Here is a 23332-nt window from a genome sequence, read left to right as displayed (position 1 = left end):
GGACGACTTGCAAATCTGCACTTTGCCGTTTGTGTCTGTGTGTGAGTGAGTGAGTGTGAAGGTGTGCTGCCCATACCCTCCCGCAGTGTCCATGGCAAAGGCAGCAGCACGCTGTCTTAGAGCTCTCAGCCAAACAAGCAGCTGCAGAACGAATGTCTGTGCATCGCTGTACTTCATTTGATTGCAGAGAGAAACGAGCCCCGATGTTCACCCAGATCAGTGACAGACATCCGTGGAAGTGACGGTGTTGGACTGGGGTGACAAAGTTAAAAATCACACAACACCAAGTTTCCAACAGCTTTATTTGGAAGCCCTAGCCTTTGGAGTGCTGTTCCTTCATCAGGTCGCTTCGCTGAAGGAGCAGCGCTCCGAAAGCCAGTGCTTCCAAATAAACTTGTTGGCATTGTGTAATTTTTAACTCCCCACCCCGTGCCGTTGATCAATAGCTGCAGCAGGGCTGGCATTGAATGGCTGGATGGCAGGATAGTAAGTAAGAAACAGAGTGAGGTGTGAGAGTTTGGGCCAGTTCCCTGGGGAGCAGGGAAATAAGTCCCAGCCTTTCCTTACAAATGAAACTCTTCATTCCCGGCAACATTCTGGTAAATGTCTCCTGCGTTCTCCCCATTATTAATTCATATCCCTCCTATAACAGTGCGGCCAGAACTGGACATGGTACTCCAGACGAGCTCTCACCAGTACCCTGTACAACCTCAACATCACATTCCAACTCCTACACTCAAAGGACTGAGCAATGAAGGCAAATGTGCAAAATGTCTTTTAACCATCCTGTTTATATGTGACACAAACTTGGAAGGATTATGTACCTGCACCCCTCAATCCGTCCATTTTACAACACTACCCGAGGCATGGCCTTTAATTGTATAAATCCTACACTTGTTTATAGTTGAGACTGTGGTGCTGGATAAGCACAGCAGGTCAGGCAGCATCCGAGGAGCAGGAGAATGGATCTTCTGGGCACAAGCCCTTCAGCAGGAATCTGACTCCGATCTCCAGCATCGGCAGTTCTCACATTCTCCTCGCTTGTTGTACTAAAATGCTTGATAGATCATATCTTGTTTCTACTATAATGTAACGGGGCAGTCTTTCATATGTAATTAAGGTTGCAGATTTGCTTTTTATAGTAAAGGTTTATTAACAAAATAAACCAGGACAAAAGAGAGAAAACTAAGACAACACAAATGACAAAACAAAATCACATCTCCAACATTACAAAAATCCAATACATTTCTCTACCCTATCAAATGAGCAGGTTCAACTTAATTGCTTTCTCTCAGTTCAGGTCTGGAGAGCTGCGAGGTCTTTTACCTCTCCCAATTACATGCCTGAGAGCTTAGACTTTCTCAGCTTTAAATAACAGATGTATCCTTAACTGCTCTGAATAATCTGCTTTGTCCAGGAGAGACAACACTCCCATCTGAATTCAGTCAGATCCCCTTTAAAATGCCCAGACACTTTCCAAGCACTTGGCTTTTCTACATTGAAATTAATCCAAGATTATTCTAAACACAGCAGCAAGATAATGCCTTTCAATGTTTTCTTTTTCCTATTGTTTCTCCCCAAATAAATATAAACAAACTTCCACGGATACTACATGAGGCACGTACAGGTTAAAGTCATGGCTTTATAATATTAGTTAGTTAATTATGACCTAGTTAATTGTTTAACCCTTCACAAGAACAAATACCCATATGCTATTAGTTTAAACTCCAAAGTCTAAAACAAGTGATATTGATATGCAAATCACACATCTTTCATTACAGTAGCAATGGAAAAGCAGGTCCCACACTGTTACATCATTTTAAAACCTTTAAACATTAAAAGTAGGAGTGCATTTTTGAGGCTGTCCCTCCATTCATGTCAAATCACAGCTAATCTTTCACCCTACCAATAGTTGCCTATACCTTTTCTCCTCATGGATGTAGGTTTGATCGCTGAGCTGAAAGGTTCATTTTCAGACCTTTCATCACCATACTAGGTAACATCTTCAGTGAGCCTCCAGATGAATCACTAGTGGTACATCCCGCTTTCTATTTGTATGTTTGGGTTTCGTTGGGTTAGTGATGTCATTTCCGGTGTTGACATCATTTCCTACGGTAATGTCATTTTCCATTGGGGGTGTGTGTGTGTGTGTGTGTGTGGTAAATAGGATCCAAGTTGATGTGTTTGTTGATAGAGTTCCAGTTGGAATGCCATGCTTCTAGGGATTCTTGTGCGTGTCTCTGTTTGGCTTGTCCTAGGACGGATGTGTTGTCCCAGTCGAAGTGGTGTGCTTCCTCATCCATATGTAAGAAGTGTGTGTGGGTCATGTCTTTTTGTGGCTAGTTGATGTTCATTTATCCTGGTAGCTTGTTTTCTGTCCGTTTGTCCAATGTAGTGTTGTTACAGTTCTTGCAAGGTATTTTGTAAATAACATTAGTTTTGCTTGTTATCTGTATGGATCTTCCAAGTTCATGAGCTGCTGTTTTAGTGTTGGTGAGTTTGTGGGCTACCATGATGCCAAGGGGTCTGAGTAGTCTGGAGCCTCACTGAAGATGTTCCCTAGTATGGTGGTGAAACATCTGAAAACAAACCTTCCAGCTCAGTGAACAAAGCTACATTCAGAACCTCAACCTGAGCTACAAATCTTCCCAAAACTCATCTTTCTCCCCATCCCAGGGCAAAATCTCTGGTTCAACATTCTTTAGCCAGGGTTAGGATTGGGGGAATGATGGTGAGGGGAGGGAAGCAGCCCTTGGAATGGTGTATCTTCCATGTGCCAACACCCTAAACCATTTCTACTCGTCAGCCTGGATGATAGGCGTGAATGGGAGTGCCCATTGCCACCACAAGAACAGGCGGCGAGACTGGGGGTGGCTCTCCTTCATGGAGTTGAACAAGTTGAAGTCCATGTCATCCAACATCCAGCTCAGCATACGGATGGTCACCAGGGCCGGGAGCCGAGAGACACACTGCACAAAGGCCTTGAACGTGTCTGCCTGGGGCTTCAATTGGTTGGTGTACAGACGGGAAATATTCAGATCCCTCAGCTCGCTCATGTCATCCAGGGTCAGGAAGAAATCCCTCCAGCCCAGGTCGCTGAGCTCTTCATTCAAGCTCAGATCGAGAACATTCAGTTTCCGAAGATGGCCGCTTCTGGCTGCTTTGGCTGCGGGGTAGGACACGGTTTGGGAAGAAAATTAGCTGGTAAGAGATGAGGTAACTTTCAGGAGACCAGAAGAAATAGGAATAGGACTAGGCTATTCAGCCGCTTGCACTTGCTCTGTCATTCAATAGGATCACAGCTGATCCAACAATCCTCACGGCCATTTTGCTGCCTTTTTCCTGTAACCCTTGATCAAGAATCTCACTTAGTTTTCGATATACACAAGGGCTGGACCCCCACAACTCTCTCTGGCAAAGAGTTTCAAAGACTCACAACCCTCTGATGAAGAAATTCCTCCTCATGTCAGTCCTAAATTGTGCCACTTTATTCTGAGACTGTGCCCTTTGGTCCAAGACTGTCCCATGCAGGGAATGGTCCTCTCAGCATTGACCCCGTCAGGCCTTCTAAGCATGCTAGATGTTTCAGTGAGATTTACTTTAGGTAAATGTGAGGCCTTGTATTTTGGTACGGTAAATTAGGGCAGGACTTATACAACTTAATGATAGAGTCCTGGGGAGTGTTGCCAAACAAAGAGACCTTGCAAATTCATAGTTCCTTGAAAGTGGAGTTGAAGGTAGAAAGGATAGTGAAGGAGGTGTTTGGTACGCTTGCCTTTATTGCTCAGTGCATTGAGTACAGGGGTTAGGAATTCATGCTGTGTCTGTAGGGGACATTGGTTAGGCCACTTTTGGAACACTGCATTCAATTTTGGCTTCCCTATTAAGGGAAAGATACTGTTAAACTTGAAAAGGTGCAGAAAATATTTACGAGGATGTTGCCAGGGTTGAAGGGTTTGAGCTATAGGGAGAGGCTGGGACTACTTTCCTTTATCAAGTCTCATAGAATCATGAGAGACATAGATAGGGTGAAAAGCCAAGGTCTTTTCCCCAGAGTAGGGGAGTCCAAAACTGGAAGGCATAGGTTTAAGGTGAGGGGAAAGATTTAAAAGGGAGTTAAGGGGCAACGTTTTCACACAAAGGGTGGTGCGCATATGGAATGAGCTGCCAGAGGTGGTGGTGGAACCTGATACAACTACAGCGTTTAAAAGGGATTGGATGTGTATCTGAAAATAAAGGATTTATTGGGATATGGGCCAAATGTTGGCAAATGGAACTAGATTAATTTAGGATATCTGGTTGGCATGGACAAGTTAGGCCAAAGGGTCTGTTCTGCGCTGTACAACTCTATGACTCATCCTCCAGGGGCTAGAGCCCCAACCTGATAAGCCTTTGCTATACGACAATCCTCCATTCCAGGGATCATCCTAGTGAACCTTCTCTGACCTGCCTCCAACGCCAATGCTCTTTAAAAAGGACACCAACTTTGAGGAATTACAAATGCGGGCCAGAACAGTGATATCTCAAGGGAAGTCATACTCTGAATCAATTCATGAAGCAGAAAAAGCACTATTTTGCAATTTTTAAAATCAGATGTGGCATTTTGTTGCTGTCCCTCAGTACTCCCTCAGAAATACTTGGCCCTTTCAAAGCAACTCTGGTTCAGAGTCAACTCCATTACTGTTAGACTGGAGTCACGTGTGGGCCCAGACTGAAAAGATGGCAGACTCCCCTCCCTAAAGGACAATTTGAGCGCAAATGGGTTATCACACAATTTGATGGTAGTTTCACAGTCACCATCGCAGAGACAAGCTTTCAATCCCAGATTCACAAATTCAACTTTGATTCCAACAACTGCATCTCAGGGATTGGAACCCTCAGATTTAGCCTGGGTGCTGGAGTTGGAGTGGTTACCTCCTCCAGCCCCAATAACCCTCCCTATCTTCGTAACCTCCTATATGTTCCCCAACGCCCCGCCCTATCTGTGTTACCTCCTTCATCCCCTACGTCCCACCGTATCTCTGAAACCTCCTCCAGCCCCTAGACCTCATTATCTCTGTAAGCTCATCCATCTCCTACACCCCTCCCTATCTGTGTTACCTCCTCCAGACCCTACAACCCTTTCTACCCCTGTAACCTCCTCTGTTCCCTAGACACATCCATACCTCTGTAACCTCTTCCAGCCCTGTACCCCTTCCTACTTCAGTCACCTCCTCTAGCCCCAACAACCCTCCCTATCTCTCTAACCTCATCCAGCCCCTACAACTCTCTGTGCACCTCCAATCATGGTCGCTTGGGATGCCTGCATTTTACTGACTCTGCAATTTGTTGCTGTGCTTCCAGGACCTTTGAAAATCCCTCCTCCAGCTGATTGGATTCTCTCGTTTCCTCCTGAAAGTTTTCCCTGGGACCTTCCTCACTGACTGAGCATTTGGTCAGCTTTTTCCATATCTCCCAACACAGTTGAGAGTTCATGTTGCTCCAGTTCATGGCAAACCATCTCAAGAGATCTTGTGCTATTTCAGAGGTGCTCGGTAAATGTAAACCCTTTATGGTTGTTACAGAAGTGTTCAACACTGCAACAACATACTCACCCAGCTCTAACAGACTCTGGTCGTCCATGATCTTTTTGATGGAGAGCTCCCTGAGGTGTTGCAGTTTCGGTAACTGTTGAGTCAGTGGGGACGCAGCAGTGATTATTCCATCATTGTAGCAATGGTGAAACACTTCCAGCAGTGCGAGAGAGCCAACAGCACGAGCTAGGAGTAGAGTAAAATTCACATTTGGGTAAAGACCATTTTAACCAGATAACATCTCATTCTCTCCCTCTAAAACTACTTAATAATCTCTATCGTTTCTGAATTTACCTCCCAATTCAGGTCAGCCTTTGCTGTCCCTAAACAATGTTTTAGCTTCTCACTCGACATTCTCTCCCCCCGTCACCTCATTTGAACTCGTTAGAGAACTCCTTCACTCAGCACCTTCATTCAACACCTTCACTTGACTCACACGATGCTCTCACTCTCCCTCATCTTTCTCACTTGATCCCCTCACTCAAATTACTCAATTTTCCTTACTTAACTCCTTCATTTGGCCTTTACCTTTGACATATTGCTATGAAAATGTAATGTGTACTGTACTTTTAAGGGAGACTGGAAGCTGGCATGGACTTAGAGAGGCACACAGTGTGCTGAAAGAATTTAAAATGGTTACATTTGACTGTGAAACCAATAATGCAGATGAGTTGTCATGATAAAAAGGCAAATTCAAATTCAGCCAATCAATTTAAATTATGTCCCAGATACCAAAATCCAATCAAATTTGAATTTAGTAATGTGAAATTCTGGTCTCTTTCCTATCAGAAAGATGTTGTGAAACTTGAAAGGGTTCAGAAAAGATTTACAAGGATGTTGCCAGGGTTGGAGGATTTGAGCTATAGAGAAAGGCTGAATGGGCTGGGGCTGATTTCCCTGGAGCGTCGGAGGCTGAGGGGTGACCTCATAGAGGTTTACAAAATTCTGAGGGGTGTGGATAGGGTAAAAAGGCAAAGTCTTTTCCCTGGGGATGGGGAGTCCAGAACTAGAGGACATAGATTTATGCAAAAATCAAAATGCAGGCACACACAGATAGGTACATATATGCAGAACTAAAGGCTCTAGACTATGATTGCCCTTAGGAAATCCAATCAGGATTTCCCGAGTAATGTTCGCAATTACGGGGTGAAGGAAAATAGAATTTGGTCCCACATGGAGCAGGCAAAGCTGGAAGTTCTTTCTTAATTCAGTGCGGGGTGTGGGCATCGCTGGCTGGTCCCAGCATTTACTGCCCATCACTAACTGCCCCCTTGATAAGATGGTGGTGAGCTGCCTTCTTGAGCCACTCCAGTCTCACGTGATGTAGGGACACCCACACAGTGCCATTAGAAAGGGAGGTATTCTGACCCAGTGATACTGAAGGAACAGTCGATTTATTTCCAAGTCAGGACGGCGAGTGGCTCAGAGGGGAACTTGCTGGGGATAATGTTCCCAAAATCTGCTGCTCCTTAAGGACTATGAAGGTCAGCAGAAGAGGGAGTAGGGACTGAATTAAGTTGGAAAAGAAAAATGAGAAGAGTGCAGGGAACAGAAAACATCAAAAATCACCTCACCCCCAGACTCCAATGGATTAATCTATGTCAATCTACTGATCACCATCGCAGATCAGGATAAAAGCAACTTACCAAAAGCTTCTGCTTCCTCTGCATTGGAAAAATTGATGCCTGGAACTTCCAATACTCTGAGGTTCTGGAGTTTGCTCAGTGAAGCAGCTAGAAGATAGAGGAGTAATGGGAATAATAGCACAGAACAGAATAAACTATTCAGCCTTTGCCTTCTCTACAGGTGCTCCTGCTCCACACAAAACCTTCCCACTCCCTTTAAGATCCTTAGCTCACGCCTGAGAGAGCATCCTTTCATCTTTTTCTCCCTCATCCAGTTTCTCCTTAAAGGACTCGGGACAGTAGAAACGTGTATGTGTGTTTGTAATGTGCGTCAGTGCGTGTTTGAGTACCTCTGCATTTAGGTTTTCTGTGTGCGTACACTAGTTTGCCTGTGTGCCAGCAAATGTGCATTCTCTTGGGTATCTGTGTGTGTAAGAGACTGTCCAACTTATTGCTGCAGGTACACCTCTGGGAGTGTGCTCATAGGGTACATGTGACCGTGCATGCATATGAGTATATGTACGTGAGTTTGAGAGCAAATCTGCATGTGTATGTGTACACGTTTGTATGAGAGTTTGTGTAGGTGGGGGTGTGTTGATGCATGTGTCTGAGTATGTGTGTATGTGCACGTGTGTTTGTGTAAGAGTGTACTTGTGTGTGAATATCTGTGTGAAAGTTTGAATGAGACTGTGAGAGTGCGTGAGGTTGTGTGTGTGCGTCCGTGAGTGAGAGAGAGAGAGAGAGAGAGAGAGAGAGAGAGAGAGTGTGTGCGTGTGTGTATGAGAATGTGCGTGTGAGAGTGTTTATGTGTGAGTGTTTGTGTGACTGGGTGAGTTTGTGTTATGGGACTTCCACCAGCAGACAGCAACAGTAATGGAAACCGTTGAGAAGGGGAGCTCGAGCAGTTGTGCTGGGACCTCCTTGCAGCTGTACAGATACCTGATAAACAAATCCTTTTCTTTGCATGGATCTGTTCATCTCTTTGCAAGGACCTACTGTATACTAACACCTGCTTATCAGCTACTAACCAATGCTGTCCAGACATTACGTGACTAAAGCTAATGACTTGGCAAGTTGCCTCACTTGCTCATTCTCCTGCAATTAACCGTTTGCTCATTGTTAATCGATTGCAATCTGCATAATCACGCAACTTCTTTATCTCGTCGGAGTGACTTGTGGCCACCCGGTCAATCTAGTCACTTTGTCTCTCCCCAGGAGCTCATGAGCAAACTAGTCAAAACTCAAGGCTTGAGTGACACAGTATTTCTAAATTGGACTGCTAAATGCGAGTCACCCACTGCATAATTTACTTCCATCCACAACAGTGGGGCATCGCAAGGAGCCCCCAATCTGCGAAGCCCACCTCCCCACTCCCAAAATTACACCCTCACCCCCCACCCCATCCCAAGGAAAAACAGACAAGACATCAGGGTTGAGACCTTAGTTCACTTACTGAATGCCAAAGTTTCATTCGGAGACAGGTGAAGCGCACTTAGCACTAGTTCCTCCAGACGTGAGCACGATGATAAAGCCTGGCTGAGATCCTCAAACTCTGGGAAGCTGCTGGTACAGTTCAGGTGGAAGACTCGGAGCTGCGAAAAATTCTGGAGGAGGTGAGCTGTGGAGACAGTGACAGGGACAGATTGTGACAATGCGATGCCTTTCAAGAGCTTATTTTGTCCTGGTTTTTGTTTGAAGAGAGGTTACAAGGCAGAGCTGTCTCTAAGAAGGTAAACAGCTTATGAGGCCTTCGTGTGTTTTTTTAAAGTTGGAACAATAGAAGCAGCCTGAATGGGTGTGGCCAGCTCTCACAAACCAGGCTTCCTAGTTTAGTTGAAGTTTTTAAGGTTTAGCTTTAAGCAGAAACCATTGGGTTCTCAAAACAGTTGAGAGCTCCAGTGAATGTCTACTGACAGTTACTCTCTCTGAATTTTCTCGCAATGTTTTCCTCCTCCTGTGTTGGAGAATTGCGTGTGAGAATCTGTGTCAGAATTGCCTTTTTCTGCCGAGGGCCATGTTTATGGGATGTTATTGTATTGGATTCAGTTAATTAGCAACAGTTACTGTATCTATTATTCAGTTAAGTTCTTAATCTGTTGTTATTCTAAATTCCTTTTTTTTTGTATTTTAACTACAATGTTTCAATAAATTGTGTTTTTCTTAATGTTGAGTGGTTTGACCAGTCGCATTGCATCTGCAACACACACTTCACATCTCCCTTTAAAATAAGGAAAGGGTAGGGTCTAGGCTATCTTCTTAAAATATTTTGAGGGGGGTCTGAATTAGTCCATAACAGCAGGAACTGGTGTCATTCTTTACAAATGCACCGAGGGGTTACTTTGTCGTCAATGGATTGCTGACAATCGCTTGCTTAAAAGATGTGAATTAGAGGCAGATGCGCACCCTCAAACCTGCTCTGCCATTCAGTAGGATCATAGGAGATGTTTGTGTTCCAAGTGAAGCATTTTATCTCTCCATGGGAGTAACCAAACCTCTGTCAGGCAACCTCTCAATCCCTCAATCTATTTTTAAACTATTGAGTATTTCCTCAAGCACTTCCTTAAGGGGATGTGTGCAGCATGGAAATGGACCCTTCGGACCAACTAGTCCATGCCGACTGTAATCCCAAACTAAACTAGCCCCATTTGCCTACTCCTGGCCCATATCCCTCCAAACCTTTCATATTCTCCTTCCTATTGGAAGGATGTTGTGAAACTTGAAGGGGTTCAGAAAAGATTTACAAGGGCTTTGTCAAGGTTGGAGGATTTGAGCTAGAGAGGCTGAATAGGTAGTACAGCAGGGTTGGGGACCTCATGTTTGTTTGACTATCAAAGAACTATGGACCCTACCGAGTTTTGAAGAATCCTGCACGCAGTTGACTCCAGACAAAGTAAGGTTTTCCATGTTCCGCAGTGTCGCTAAGCCCTCAGAAATCTGGTCAATGATTCTCAGAGATGAACCAGTCCTCACCTCGATCTTGAGTTTTTTCAGGTGTTCCAACTTGTCCAATCGGCTCAGCAGGTACTCTACCACAAAGAGATTGGTTCTTTAGTTCATCATGAGAAGCCGACACACTCTTCGTATGTCTTAGAATCATTATAGAATCCCTAGAGAACTACCGCAGTTAGCAGTAGAGTTTGTGGGGGGGGGGGGGGGGGGAAGAAAATATAAAATCACTAGACAGTGGAGCAGGACTATTCATTCCATCAACTTCAGACTAGCCCTCCAAAGAGAATCTCACCCAGACTCACCACATAACCCTGCATTTCCCACGACTGACTCACCTAGCCTGTGCATCGCTGGCCACCACGGGACAATTCAGCATGGCCAAACCACCCTAACCACCACAATCCTGGACACTATGGGACATTTCAGCATGGCCAATCTGTCCTTACCTGCAAATCTTTGGGCTGTGGGAGGAAAACCCACACAGACAATGGAGAGGATACAGACTTTACACAGACAGTATCAAACCTGGGCCCCAGGTTCTGAGAGGTCGCAGCGCTAACCATCCGCGCTGCCCCACCTGGGACTGAACGGGCAACTTCGAACAGGAAAGTTACCTGCAAGGTTTTCCTTGCTCGTGTGGCCATTTTATTCCCTTCCACCAACCAGGACTTGGCCTGGTCCCTGTATCCTATCACACAGTGCACCCATCGCTGACCTGCATTACTTGCTAATCCAGCAATGGATTCCAAACTCATCCTCGTTTGTCTTGGCCTTGCCCCTCTCTACCCCTGCAACCTCTTCCAGGCCTGACAACTCTCTGAGATCTCTGGTCCTTTCCTCCCATTCTGGCCTTTTGAGCATCCCCCAATTGATTCCCCTCACTTCACCGTTAGTGGTCATGCCTTTGGCTGCTTGGATCCTGGGTTCTGGAATCTCCCCCTCTCCTAAATTTGTCCGCCTCTCGCCTGGCTTCATGGATGCTCCCTAAAACCTCTCATCTCTTCAATCAAGCTTTTGGTCACTTCTCTGGAGCCAGCTATTGCAGAGTCATGGAGATATTCTGGGGCAGAAGGAGGCCATTTGGTCTATCGTGCCTACCCCAGCTCTGTTACCCAATCTCCTGCCATCCCCCATATCCCTGCACACTCTCTCCATCATCCAGTGCCCGTCTTGAATGTCTCATTTGAACCTGCCTACCCTACATTTCCAGGCAGAGTAAATACATTTGGTAACACAATGGTCAGCACTGCTGCCTCACAGCACCAGGGAACTGTGTTCAATTCCAACCTTGGGTGACTGTCTGGAGTTTGCATGTTCTCTCTATGTCTGTGTAGGTTTGTTCCAGTTTCCTCCCCTAGTCCAAAGACATGCAGGAAAAGCAATGGATAGTGATTAGGCTTGAAGACACAATGGGGACAGTTCGTTGTTGACAATGGGGCGTCTGTGGTAGCAGTGATGATGATAAGACTTAGTGTGTGTTGGGGGTTGGGATAAGGACATGGGAGAAAGGTACTCGGGCCCAGAAATTATCGAACTTGACATTGAGTCCTGCAGAGTCCACCAAGTGGAAATTGAAGAGCTGTTCTCCAAGCTTCCCTGGAGCACTGTAGCAAGCCTGTTGCCCAAGGAACACGGGGATGTGTGTTAAAGTGGCAGGCAACTGGAAGCTCAGGGTTATTTCTGCAGACAGAACGTAGATGTTCCGCAAAGCAGTCACCCAGCCTACGCTTCGTTTCCCCATTCAAGAGAAGACCACATTGTGAGGAGCGAATGTAGTCGTTGGTAAATAGTTGGGAAGGTGCTGGGGAGTGTTGCTGAACAAAGAGATCTTGGAGTGAAGGTTCAGAGTTTCTTGAAAGTGGAGTCACAGGTAAACAGGACAGTGAAAGCGGCGTTAGGTACGATTTAGGAGATCATGTTGCAGCTTTTCAGAAATTGGTTAGGCCACTTTTGGAATACTGCATGCAATTCTGGACCCTGTTATAGGAAGGATGTTGCGAAACTTGAAAGGGTTCAGAAAAGATTTACAAGGATGTTACCAGGACTGGAGGATTTGAGCTACAGGGAGAAGCTGAATAGGCTGGGGTTACTTTCCCTGGAGCGTTGGAGGCTGAAGGGTTACCTTATTGGGGTATAGGGTGAATAGGCAAGCTCTTTCCCCCCAAGGTGATGGAAGTCCAAAACTAGAGGGCACAGTTTTATGGTTAGAGGACAAAGATTTAAAAGGACCTGGACAATGAATGGGATGTATATGGAATGAGTTGCACAGGGAGTGGTGGAGGTTGGTACATTGACAACATTTGAATGGGAAGGGTTGAGATGAATGATGGGCTTTATGCTGACAAATGGAAATAGATTAATCCCTAATGGCCCAAAGGCAGTTAAGTGTCAACCACATTGGCTGACTGTCTGGAGTCATGTGTAGGCCAGATCAGGTAAGGATGGCAATTTCCTTCTCTGAAGGACACTAGTGAACCAGATGGGTTTTCTCCAACAATCATCAAGATCATTAGACTCTTAATTCCAGATTTTTTTTTTGATGAATTCAAATTCCATTTGCTGTGGTGGGATCTGAACCCAGCCTTACCTGGGTCTCTGAATCAACAATCCAGCAAGAATACCACTAGGCCATCACCTCCCTCTCAACAAATGGACCAAATGGTCTCTTTCTGTGCTGTACACCTCTACGACTAGATTGTGGGAAGTGTAGGTAAAGTGCTGCTTGACTTGGAAGATGTGTCTGGGCCCTCGGATACTTGAACATCAAACTTGCTGGCCAACTTGCAAAGGCTGACACTCCCACACTGCTATCCCCTGGATCTCCCTAGCTGCCTCGTCAATCATCACTCTAACTGCCCCTGAACCACTGAGCCCAAATTCAAGAACCTGCTTCCTCACAGCAGTGACTGTTTCCTCGACAAAACGTCTAGAGACCATTCTCCCCAGCTCACCTGTTCGATGACTCTGATCTCAAGTTCCACGATCGACAAGCACGTGCCACAGACATATTTGCCCCCTACTGCACTGGCACTTGACTAACTACTGGCTAATGTGTCGCCAAATGGAGACATGACTTCCTGCGCCAGATTTAACCCATTTCTCCCATGGCATCAGTGGCTAAATCTACCTAAGGACTTCCAAACATTTCCAATTGATTGGCAGATCTGGCATAGAGTCGAGAGTGTGTGGTGCTGGAAAAGCACAGCAGATCATGCAGCATCCGAGGAGCAGGAAAATCGACATTTCAGGCAGGAGCCCTTCATCTGGATGAAGCGATCTTGCCACAAAACGTCGATTTTCCTCAGATGCTGCATGACCTGCTGTATCCATCCAGCAACACACACACTCTCAAATCCAGCATCTGCAGTCCTCACTTTCTCCTCAACCTGGCATAGAGTCATAGGGATCCACTACAGAGAAAAAGGCCCTTCAGTCCATCAAGGCTGTGCCAGTCAGAAACAACTACATAATTACTCTAATCCTATTTTCTAGCACGTTTGCCCTGGGAAAGGCACATCTAAATGTTTCTTCAATATGACGAGGAGTTCTGCATCTCCCCCACCCTCACAGCCAGTGGGTTCCAGATTCCCATCTCCCTCCGAGTGAGGAAGAGCTTGTCCCCATGTCCCTTTTGAATGTCCTGCTCCTCAGCTTCAGTTATGCCTCCTTGGGTCATTGATTTCCCCCCAACAAGGGGAAAGGCTCCTTCCTGCCTATCCTGTCAATGCCCCTCATCATTGTTTTATCCATTAAATCATGTCCCTTCTCAATCTCCTCTGCTTTATGGGAAACAACCCCAGTCTGTCCAATCTCTCTTCATAACTGAAACTCTCCAGCACAGGCAACATCCTGGTAAATCTCTCCAGACTGTGCAACATCCTGCTCAGATCAGATCAGGCCTGACCTGCTGTGCTTTTTCGATTTTCCTGCTGCTCGGATGCTGCCTGACCTGCTGTGCTTTTCCAGAACCACTCCGATCTAACCTCTGGTTTCCCGCATCTGCAGTCCTCACTTTTGCCTGACATCCTGCTCAGTCAAATCTCCCAGGACGGGGCAACATCTTGGTAAATCTCTCCATACTGGGCAACATTCTAGCAAATTTCCCCAGAACGGGCAACGGCCTCGTGAATCTCCTGTACACCCACTGCAGTGCTATCAGATGCCTCTTATAAGGTGGATTCCAATGCTCCAACAGTGTGACCTAACCAACAGTCCATACAGTTCCAGCAACAGCTCCCTGTTCTTAATCTGTGGTATCCCATATGCCTTCTCAAGGATGTTATCCATCTGTCCCACTACCTGAAGGGACAAGCTGACAGCCACCAGTTTGGACATCTCCCCCTGCACCTCTCTCAGTGGCACGTTCTGAGTTGGGTGACAGTCCGGCAAACCCCTACCCACCCCGGCAGCGGGGTGGGTGAACATCGGCAGCGCCATCGGTCGATACCTGGGGCTCGGTCGTCGTCGAAACTCAGCTCCAGCGCCTCCAGGCTGCTCATGGCGGTGACCAGCTCCTGCTCACGGGGGCTCAGCGCGGTCCAGTGCAGGCACAGCGCCCTGAAGCTCTCGCCGCGCCGAGCGACGGCGTCGCCCATCTGCCCCAGGGCTCCCTGAGCGTCCCGGACGGTGAGCTCGACGCGGCCGGAGGCGGAGCACAGCCGCAGCAGACGCTCCGAGTCTCCGGGGCGGAAAGCGTCGACGGAACAGACGTGGAGCTTGAGCGCCGGTGCCTTGTGGAGAGCCGTGACCGAGGACAGCGCCGACACGAAAGGGTCCGGGATGCTGTGGCAGGCGAGGGCCGAGAAGCCGCTTATTTGCTCTTCCTTCTCCTGGTTGCTGAGGAACTCCTGTTCCAGGGACTGGAAGGCAGCCGCATAGTCCTCCTCCACCCTGGGCACGCCCAAGTGGCTCAAGGCCTGCGCCATTTCCGAGTAACTGGTCGCGGCCGCTTTCCTCCTCCCGCTGACCGTGACCTGCAGGGAGCCGAGGACGGTCAACATCTCGGGGTACACCTTGAGGAACTCGAACGTGCTCTGCCGGAGGTGGCTGGACGTGGACAGCGTCAAGCACTTCCCGCTCAGGAAGCTCCGCAGGACCGGCGCGATGGAGGCTCGGGTCTCCGCCTTGGTCAGCAGCAGGACGAAGTCCAGCAGGAGGCCCGTGGCCACGTCCTGCAGCTGCTCGGGCTCCATGATCCGGGAGCACTGCACGAAGAGGTCGCGGTACGGCTCCAGGTCGGGGTGCTGCGCCAGGGCGAGGCGGGTATCGGCGCCGCAGTCGAAGGACGACGGCCTCCGTGCCATCTCGAGGACGTGGGCGGCGATGCGCGAGGCGGCCTGGCCGCACTGGCACGCGGCGTACACCAGCAGGTAACGGTCGCGGGTGAAGAGCTCGAGGAAGGTGCGCGCCCGGCCCAGGGCGGAGGACCCCTCCTCCCGCTCCGCCGCGACCTCCGACCCCAGCAGGCTGCCCAGCCGCGTGCCTGCCAGGTACTCCTGGAAGGAGGGGTGCGGGAACCGGTAGACGGGGCTCAGCCGCTGGGCGGTGAACTTGCTGAGCAGGCCGAGAGCCAGGGCGGGCTCCGCGGCCACTCCGGCCCGCTGCAGGTCGCCGTCGGTGAAGTCGCGGCGGCAGGCGAGGAAGCCGGTCAGCGCCAGGCGCCCGCAGGACGCCAGGGTGGTCCTCGCTGGCTCGGCCACGCCCCGCCGGCTGACGGCGTGGTCCAGGAAGGCGCGGAATAGGGTGACGCAGCTGACGCCGGCGTCCAGCGGCTCCCTCACCCAGTGCTGGCAGAGGGCCAGGGCAAACAGCGGGCTCTTCATGGACCCCCTCAGCGTCTCGGAAAAGCCGATGTCCTGGACGAACCTGCGCAGGCGCGGCACGTCGTGGGCGAACATGGCCTTCAGGAGGCGCGCGCAGCTATAGAGCGGGAATCCGACGACGGAGACCGCGGCGTCGGCGAAGCGCCGCGCGCCGGCGGCCCTGTCGGTCCTCAGGGCCAGCAGGACGGCGGCGCCGCCGCACCGGTGATTGGCGCGCACCAGTTCCTCCTCCTCTTCGACCGGCGGGGAGCCGGAGTCGTCCAGCAGGACCAGGAGCCGCTCGCCCAGCCGGGAGGCCAGAGCGCCGAGGCAGCGCCCGCCGGGGGCGGCGTTCCGGCCCGCGCCGCCGGGCACGTGCAGCACCAGCGCGAAGCGGGACAGCAGTGGGCAGCGGCTGGACGCCCAGAGCAGCGCCACCTGCCTGAGGAGGGCCGATTTGCCCATGCCCGCCTCGCCCTCCAGCAGGGTCACCCGGCGGAGGTCACGCAGCAGCTCGGGCAGGACCAGGCGGCGCACCTCCCTGCCCGCCAGGTCCCTCAGCGCCAGGCACGGCTCCGCATAGCAGCGGCGGAGGTCGACGGAGACACAGCCGTTGAAGGAGATGGTGGAGAATTCGGAGGAGAGGTACAGCTCTCGCAGACGCCTCCTCATCCCCCTGATGGCCTCGGCCCAGTCCCCCTCACCGGATGGAATCCCTGTTTAATATAAGACAAAAAGTCAATGGACCTCCTTGGAAGGTGGCATCTCGTCAGAAGAAGGTGGCCGAAGAGTGGATAGTGAAGAAAGTTCTCTTAAGATTACAGAGGGACCTTGGTCAAATGGGGGCCAATGGGCTGAGATGTGGCACATGGAGTTCAATCTGGATAAATGTGAGATTTCGCATTTCAGCAAAAGCAAACACTGGCAGGACTGATACAATGAAGGGTGGCACGGTGTCTCAGTGGTTAGCACTGCTGCCCCACAGCGCCAGGGACCCAGGTTCGATTCCTGCCTGGCGTGGAGTTTGCACATTCTCCCTGTGACGGCGTGGGTTTCCTCCCACAGTCCAAAGATGTGCCAGTTAGATTGTGCTAATTTGCCTATAGCGTGAGGTATGTTAGTCAGGAGTAAATGTAGGGGAATGAGTCTGGGTGGGTTACTCTTCGGAGGGTCGGTGTGGACTTGTTGGGCCGAAAGGGCTGTTTCCACACTGTAAGGAATCTAATCATGAAAGGGTTCAGAAAGAAAAGACTTCTATGGACGTTGCCAGGGTTGGAGGATTTGAGCAATAGGGAGAGGTTGAATAAGCATGGGCAGCTTTCCCTGGGAGCGTCAGAGGCTGAGGGATGACCTTATAGAGATTTATAAAATCATGAGGGGCATGGATAGGATAAATAGACACAGTCTTTTCCCTGGGGTGGTGGACTCCAGAACTCAAGGGCATAGGTTTAGGGTGAGAGGGGAAAGATATGAAAGAAACCGAAGGGGCAACATTTTCACTCAGAGACTGGTTCGTGTATGGAATGAGCTGCCAGAGGAAGTGGTGGTGGCTGGTACAATTGCTACTTTTAAAAGGCATCTGCATGGGTATATGAATAGGAAGGGTTTGGAAGGATATGGGCCGGGTGCTGGCAGGTGGGATTCGATTGGGTTGGGACATCTGGTTGGTATGGACGAGGTGGACCGAAGGGTCTGTTTCAGTATGTACATCTCTATGACTGTATTTAAAATTCAGGCTTTTGATGGTGTTGTAGTACAGAGAGACCAAGAGATTCAGGTACATAATTCTTTGAAGTTTGCATTACATATAGACAGGGTGGTTAAGAAGGTATTTAACACAAATGCCTTCATTGTTGAATACTTTGAGTATTGGAGTCATGTTGAGGTTTTACAGGACGTTGGTGAGGCCTCTTCTGCAGTACTGTGTCCAGTTCTGGCCGCCCTGTTATAGGAAGGATATTATTAAGCTGAAGAGGATACAGGAGAGATTTAGCAGGATGATGCTGGGTACGGAAGGTTTGAATATCAAAGAAAGGCCAGATAGGCTGGGACATTTCTCATTGGAGTGGAGGGGTTCGAGAGGTACTATTCTAAAATCATGACGGGTATAGATAAGGTGGGCGATTTCAAGACTAGTGGGCATAGTTATATGGTGAGAGGGGAAAGATTTGAAAAGGATTTGAGGGGCAAATGTTTTAAACAGAGAATGGTTTATGTGTAGAATTAACTTCCCAAGGATGTGGTGGATACAGGGATGTTGAAGAGATGTTTGTATAAGTACATGAATAGGAAAAGTTTGGAGGGATATGGGCCAGGAGCAAGCAGGTGGGACTGGTTTGGTTTGGGATTATGTTCGGCACGGACTGGTCGCACCAAAGAGTTGCTTCCGTGCTGTATGACTCTGAGAAGCGACACAGCAGGTGAAACCTGACACACACAGTGATGAAACCGAGGGATCTGGGTGTCCCTGTGCAGGAATCTCCGAAGGTTAATATGCAGGGACAACAAATAAGCAGGGAAAACTCTTCAAATTCTATGTGTTATTGGGAGGATGAGTCAACGCAAGAGATTAGTGGGGTAATGCCTCACTGATATGTAGCATCAGTGAGATTACAGCTGGAGTACTGTGTACATCACTGGTCCCCCATATTCAGGGAGGGATGTTAATGTGTTGGAAGGGGTCAGAGAAAGTTTACTTCCTGAAAAGAGTGGTTAGCCTGATGAAGGAATGGCTAAAGAGGCCGGGGTCTCTATACTCTCAGGTGTGGAGGAGCAGAGGTGACTTAAATACAACTTATAAGATTCTGAGGGGACTTGACCAGGCAGATGTGGAACGGATGGTCCATCTTCTGGAAGAATCTAGATCTAGAGGGGTCAGAGTTCAAACATTCAGAGCCACCCATTTAAAACAGAGATGAAGAAACCATTTATACTTTTCACAAGGTTGTGGGTCTTTGCAATAGGGGGTGAAAGATTATTAGGGCTAAAAGTCAGATCGGCCCACCATCTTATGGAATGCCCAACTCTTGCTCATGGAGCATGGAGAGAGCTGCATTTTGATAGCACCATTTGCGACCGGAGGGCATCCCATTGCCCGAAACGTGCTTCTAAAGCTGTCAGGACATCAGCAGTGCGGATTAACTTGGGATGGGGGAGGGGGTTCTGCTTCACTTGGATTATGGGGTTGGAGTATTGGCGTTATTGTAGAGTTCAGGGCAATAGAATGGGTCCACACATTCTCCCTCTTTCTCTATGGGTTTCCTTTCTGCCAGGGGGGTTATACAATTCTCAATGGGGTTATGAGGGAGGAGCAGGGGACTGCAGCAACAGAGAGGGGAGGAATGGCCACTTCTCATTGCCTGTGGCAATCCTTCCCTTGGATCAGTTGTAGGATGGTCACTTCGGGACCACTCGTGACAACAGTGACCATGGTGACGATGGTCCATTGTCATTAAAAACCCAACCGGATCCCTTCTTAGGATGGGAATCCCATGTCATGACCTGGCCTGGCCACACGTGACTTCAGGTTTTCTTTCTCTTTTGGACCATAATTCGGGTTCTGTTCAGTTTGACCGACAGACTGGATGAATTTCCCTCTTTGGCCAAGATACACAGTCATCAAACTTGCCTTGAGATGTGGAAGCCTACATTGCCACAGGATGTGGAGACATTGCAGGGGCATTGATATTTATTGATGAGCTGTGGACATCACTATTGTCCATCCCTAATTGCTCCATTTCAGAAAGCAGTTGAGAGTCAACCGAATTGGCCGTGGGTGTGGAATCACGTGTAGGCCAGACCGGGTAAGGATGGCAGATTTCCTTCCTGAATGGGCAAGAGGGATTTTATGACAATAGACAGTGTTTGCTTCTGAGTCCAGCATTTATTGAGTTCCAATTGCACCATCTGTCCTGGTGAGATTCGAACCCACATCTCCAGCACATTAGACTGGACACTGACATTACCACACCACACCATCTAACTAGTTGCTGTATGGAAGCGAGACTCTGGGGAACATCAGCAGTGATCGGTGGGGGATCAATTCATTGTGACAGACTCACCTCCAGCAAAGGGATCCTCCTTCTCCCGGTTTTCCACATCCTGTTCAAGAGACAAGATTTATGTCACATAGAGCTCCAGGAGTCCTGACCCAATTGTACAACAAGCTAAGATCCTCCGGGGTGCACCATGAGAAATGCCTTCAAGCTGCACAAATCTCAAACTCAAGAGCATTAAGTTATAGTGAGTTGGAGTAGGCTTTTCAGCCCTCGAGCCTATTCCGCCATTCAGTGAGATAGGAGGTGGACGAGGCCATTCAGCCCCTTGGACCTGTTCTGCCTGTCAGAATAATCACGGACTAATCACCCAACTCAGTCCCATGTTCTCACTTTCTCCCCTATAACCTTTGGTCTCTTTAGATCTGGGAGTCTCTCTCTCTCACGGTTTCTTTCTGATACACACATGCACAGAGTCAGGGCCAACAAGTCTGTTGCTGTGCTGGGTACTCCAGAGAATAACGCATTGAATATTGGAGGTGGGATGTACACTGAGTACAGGGGTTTGGACACAACATTGATTTGGCCGCTTTTGGAATACTGCATTCAATTCTGGTCTCCCTGCTATAGGAAGGATGTTGTGAAACTTGAAAGGGTTCAGAATAGATGCACAAGGATGCTGCCAGGGTTGGAGTGTTTGAGCTGTAGGGAGAGGCTGAATAGGCTGGGACTGTTTTCCCTGGAGCGTCAGAGGCTGAGGGGTGACCTTATAGAGGTTTATAAAATCATGATTTGGAGATGCCGGTGTTAGACTGGGGTGTACAAAGTTAAAAATCACACAACACCAGGTTATAGTCCAACAGGTTTAATTGGAAGTACACTAGCTTGTGACAATCACCTGATGAAAGAGCGTCGCTCCAAAAGCTAGTGTGCTTCCAATTAAACCTGTTGGACTATAACCTGATGTGTGATTTTTAACTTTATAAAATCATGAACGGCATGGATAGAGTGAATAGACAGGGTCTTTTCCCGTGCGGTGGGGAACCCAAACCAGAGGGCATAGGTTTAGGATGAGTGGGGAAAGATTTAAAGGGGACCTAAGGGGCAACATTTTCACGCAGAGGGTGTATGGAATGAGCTGTCAGAGGAAGTGATGGAGGCTGATATAATTAGAGCATTTAAGAGGCGTCTGGATAATTAGATGGATAGGAAGGGTTTAGAGGGATAGAGGCCAAGTGCTGGCAAATGAGTCTGGATTAGTTTAGGATATCTGGTCAGCGTAGACCCTTGGACTGAAGGGTCTGTTTCTGTGCTGTACGTATGAACCTATAACAATACCCACTTCCTTTTTGGAAACATTCAATATTTTGGTCTCAACCACATTCTGTGACAGAGAATTCCACAGGCTCCCCACTCTCTGGGTGAAGACATTTCTGTCCATTTCAGTCTTACCCAGTCTCCCTCAGAGTGTGCCCCCCCTCGTTCTAGACTCCTCAGTGATTGGGAACATCCTTCCTGCCTTTACCCTGTCTCTGAGAAATCCCTCTGACTATTCTGAACTCCAGCAAATAGAGAGTGAACAGAGGGCTTTTGTGGTTCAGTGGTAATGTCTGGGTTCAAGTCCCACCCACTCCTGAGGTATGTTATCCGTGGACCACTCGGTGAGAAGTTATCTAATCATGCTAGCTGCTCCTCATTCTGTATGTGTCAGGCTAAGAACATGAAGCAAACTTGTACCTCCCTCTTCCAGCGCTCTCAGCTCTGGCTCCACCCCTTCAATAGTTTGGGTGTGTATTAGGTATTCTGGCATTGTGCTTGGCCATTATTGGTACTGCGCGGAAAGGTGCTCAGATATAGAGGAGCGACAGGGTGGAAGCATGCCGTTTGACCCATCAAGTTCAAACCGCCTGTCTGAACAGCATTCCACCACCTCAGCCCCAACCCTGTAGCCCTGCATTTCCCATGGATAACCCACCTAGCGTGCACATCTTTATGACACTGGGGGGGAAATATAGCATGGCCAATCCACCCGTTGGGTCTGCATATCTTTGCACTGTGGGAGGAAACCCACACAGGCACAGGAAGATCACATAAACTCCACACAGTTGCCCAAGGGTGGGATCAAATCTGGGTCCCTGGTGCCACGAGACAGGAATACCAACCACTGTGCCACCTTTGGCCTAGACATTGCAAGACCTGTCCGAACACTACAATATGTAACCAGGGCTGACACTGTCTGAGGAAGGGGTTTGGGGGATTCCTCCCAGTGCAGTGTTGAATTAAGGGCCCTCTTGAGTAGGTTAACAACATAAGGCAGTCCAAAAGGCCAGTCTCATTGGCCCAGCCAGCCTCGCCACCAACATTGGCACTCAACTAATGGCCAACAAATGTCGTCCTTGCTAACCATTTGCATATGGCGGGAGCATGCTTGGCAAAGATCGATTGCGGTCAGGGTCACTCTGGGCAAAAGTGAGGACTGCCAATGCTGGAAACCAGAGTCTAGATTCGAGGGGTGCTGGAAAAGCACAGCAGGTCAGGCAGCATCTGATGAGCAGGAAAATCAACATTTTGGTTCACTCTCACGTGCGGCTTTTGTCAGGGCCAAAGGGGAAGAACTGGTAGTTGAGTGGGCTTGGGGGGGGGGGGGCGGGGTGCTGTCTGCATCCAGCGGCCAACAGGCCCCTGAAAGACACTGCCCCCTTCTGGGGGCAAAGGGACAGGTCCACTTTACCGGCATCGTGGGGGATGATTCCTGAATCTGCGCCTGACCCACATCTCCGCCGTCCTTGTCTCTCGCCTGAAGGTACGGGCACCTGGAATGCAAAATCAGAATCTGTTTGAGCTGGAATCTCTTGCATTCATCAACAACTTGAGAGGGAGAACGGGAAAGAAGCTGTCCTTTGCATAGAACTCCCTGTGGATCAGAATCTCAGGCTTCGGGTACATTGGATTACCCATCCTGCACTGGTGTCCGAGGAAGAGAATTCCAAAAAGTGACAGGTGTGAATGGATATGGGCCAGGAGCAGGCAGGTGGGGACTAATTTAGTTTGGGATTACGTTCACCATGGACTGGTTGGACTGCAGGGTCTGTTTCTGTGTTGCAGGACTGTCTTACTTTACGATGCTTTCACACCCTGAAAAAGCCCTGTTCAAAACCAACAACTAAAAGGTTGGTTAGAAAAATTATTTAAGATAAAAGCAGACACAGGGAAAATCCAGTGGAAAATAATAGAAAATATTCAGGGCATTTACTCAGGGCTTTGATAGCACAGTGGTAGTGGTTCAAGACTCACTCGCTCCAAAGGTGTTTCATGAAAGGATTCTGGGTAATCCATGATGGAGGACGGGAAAAAGTTTTGTTTGTAACAGCTGATCCTGTTTTGAGATC

At 48.7% G+C, this 23332-nt stretch overlaps 1 protein-coding gene across 3 annotated transcripts in view; it reads right to left on the bottom strand.

Annotated features, from left to right (window-relative positions):
- Positions 1 to 1128: 1128 nt before the first annotated feature.
- LOC132835225 (baculoviral IAP repeat-containing protein 1-like) overlaps positions 1129 to 23332 on the bottom strand; it is a 104805-nt gene continuing 82601 nt past the window's right edge. For all 3 annotated transcript variants that reach the window (XM_060854592.1, XM_060854591.1, XM_060854593.1), the window contains exons 8-15: positions 22675 to 22756; positions 20010 to 20049; positions 14595 to 16664; positions 10048 to 10224; positions 8652 to 8816; positions 7220 to 7306; positions 5595 to 5759; positions 1129 to 3166 (exon numbers count right to left, since the gene is read on the bottom strand). In XM_060854592.1, coding sequence (XP_060710575.1) covers positions 2796 to 3166; positions 5595 to 5759; positions 7220 to 7306; positions 8652 to 8816; positions 10048 to 10224; positions 14595 to 16664; positions 20010 to 20049; positions 22675 to 22756 — 3157 coding nt within the window. In that variant the 3' untranslated portion in view covers positions 1129 to 2795. The remainder of the gene's footprint in view (positions 3167 to 5594; positions 5760 to 7219; positions 7307 to 8651; positions 8817 to 10047; positions 10225 to 14594; positions 16665 to 20009; positions 20050 to 22674; positions 22757 to 23332) is intronic.

The sequence above is a fragment of the Hemiscyllium ocellatum genome, chromosome 44 (assembly GCF_020745735.1).
Source record: "Hemiscyllium ocellatum isolate sHemOce1 chromosome 44, sHemOce1.pat.X.cur, whole genome shotgun sequence".
Classification (NCBI taxonomy): domain Eukaryota; kingdom Metazoa; phylum Chordata; class Chondrichthyes; order Orectolobiformes; family Hemiscylliidae; genus Hemiscyllium; species Hemiscyllium ocellatum.
This window is presented reverse-complemented; position numbering and strand designations above follow the sequence as displayed.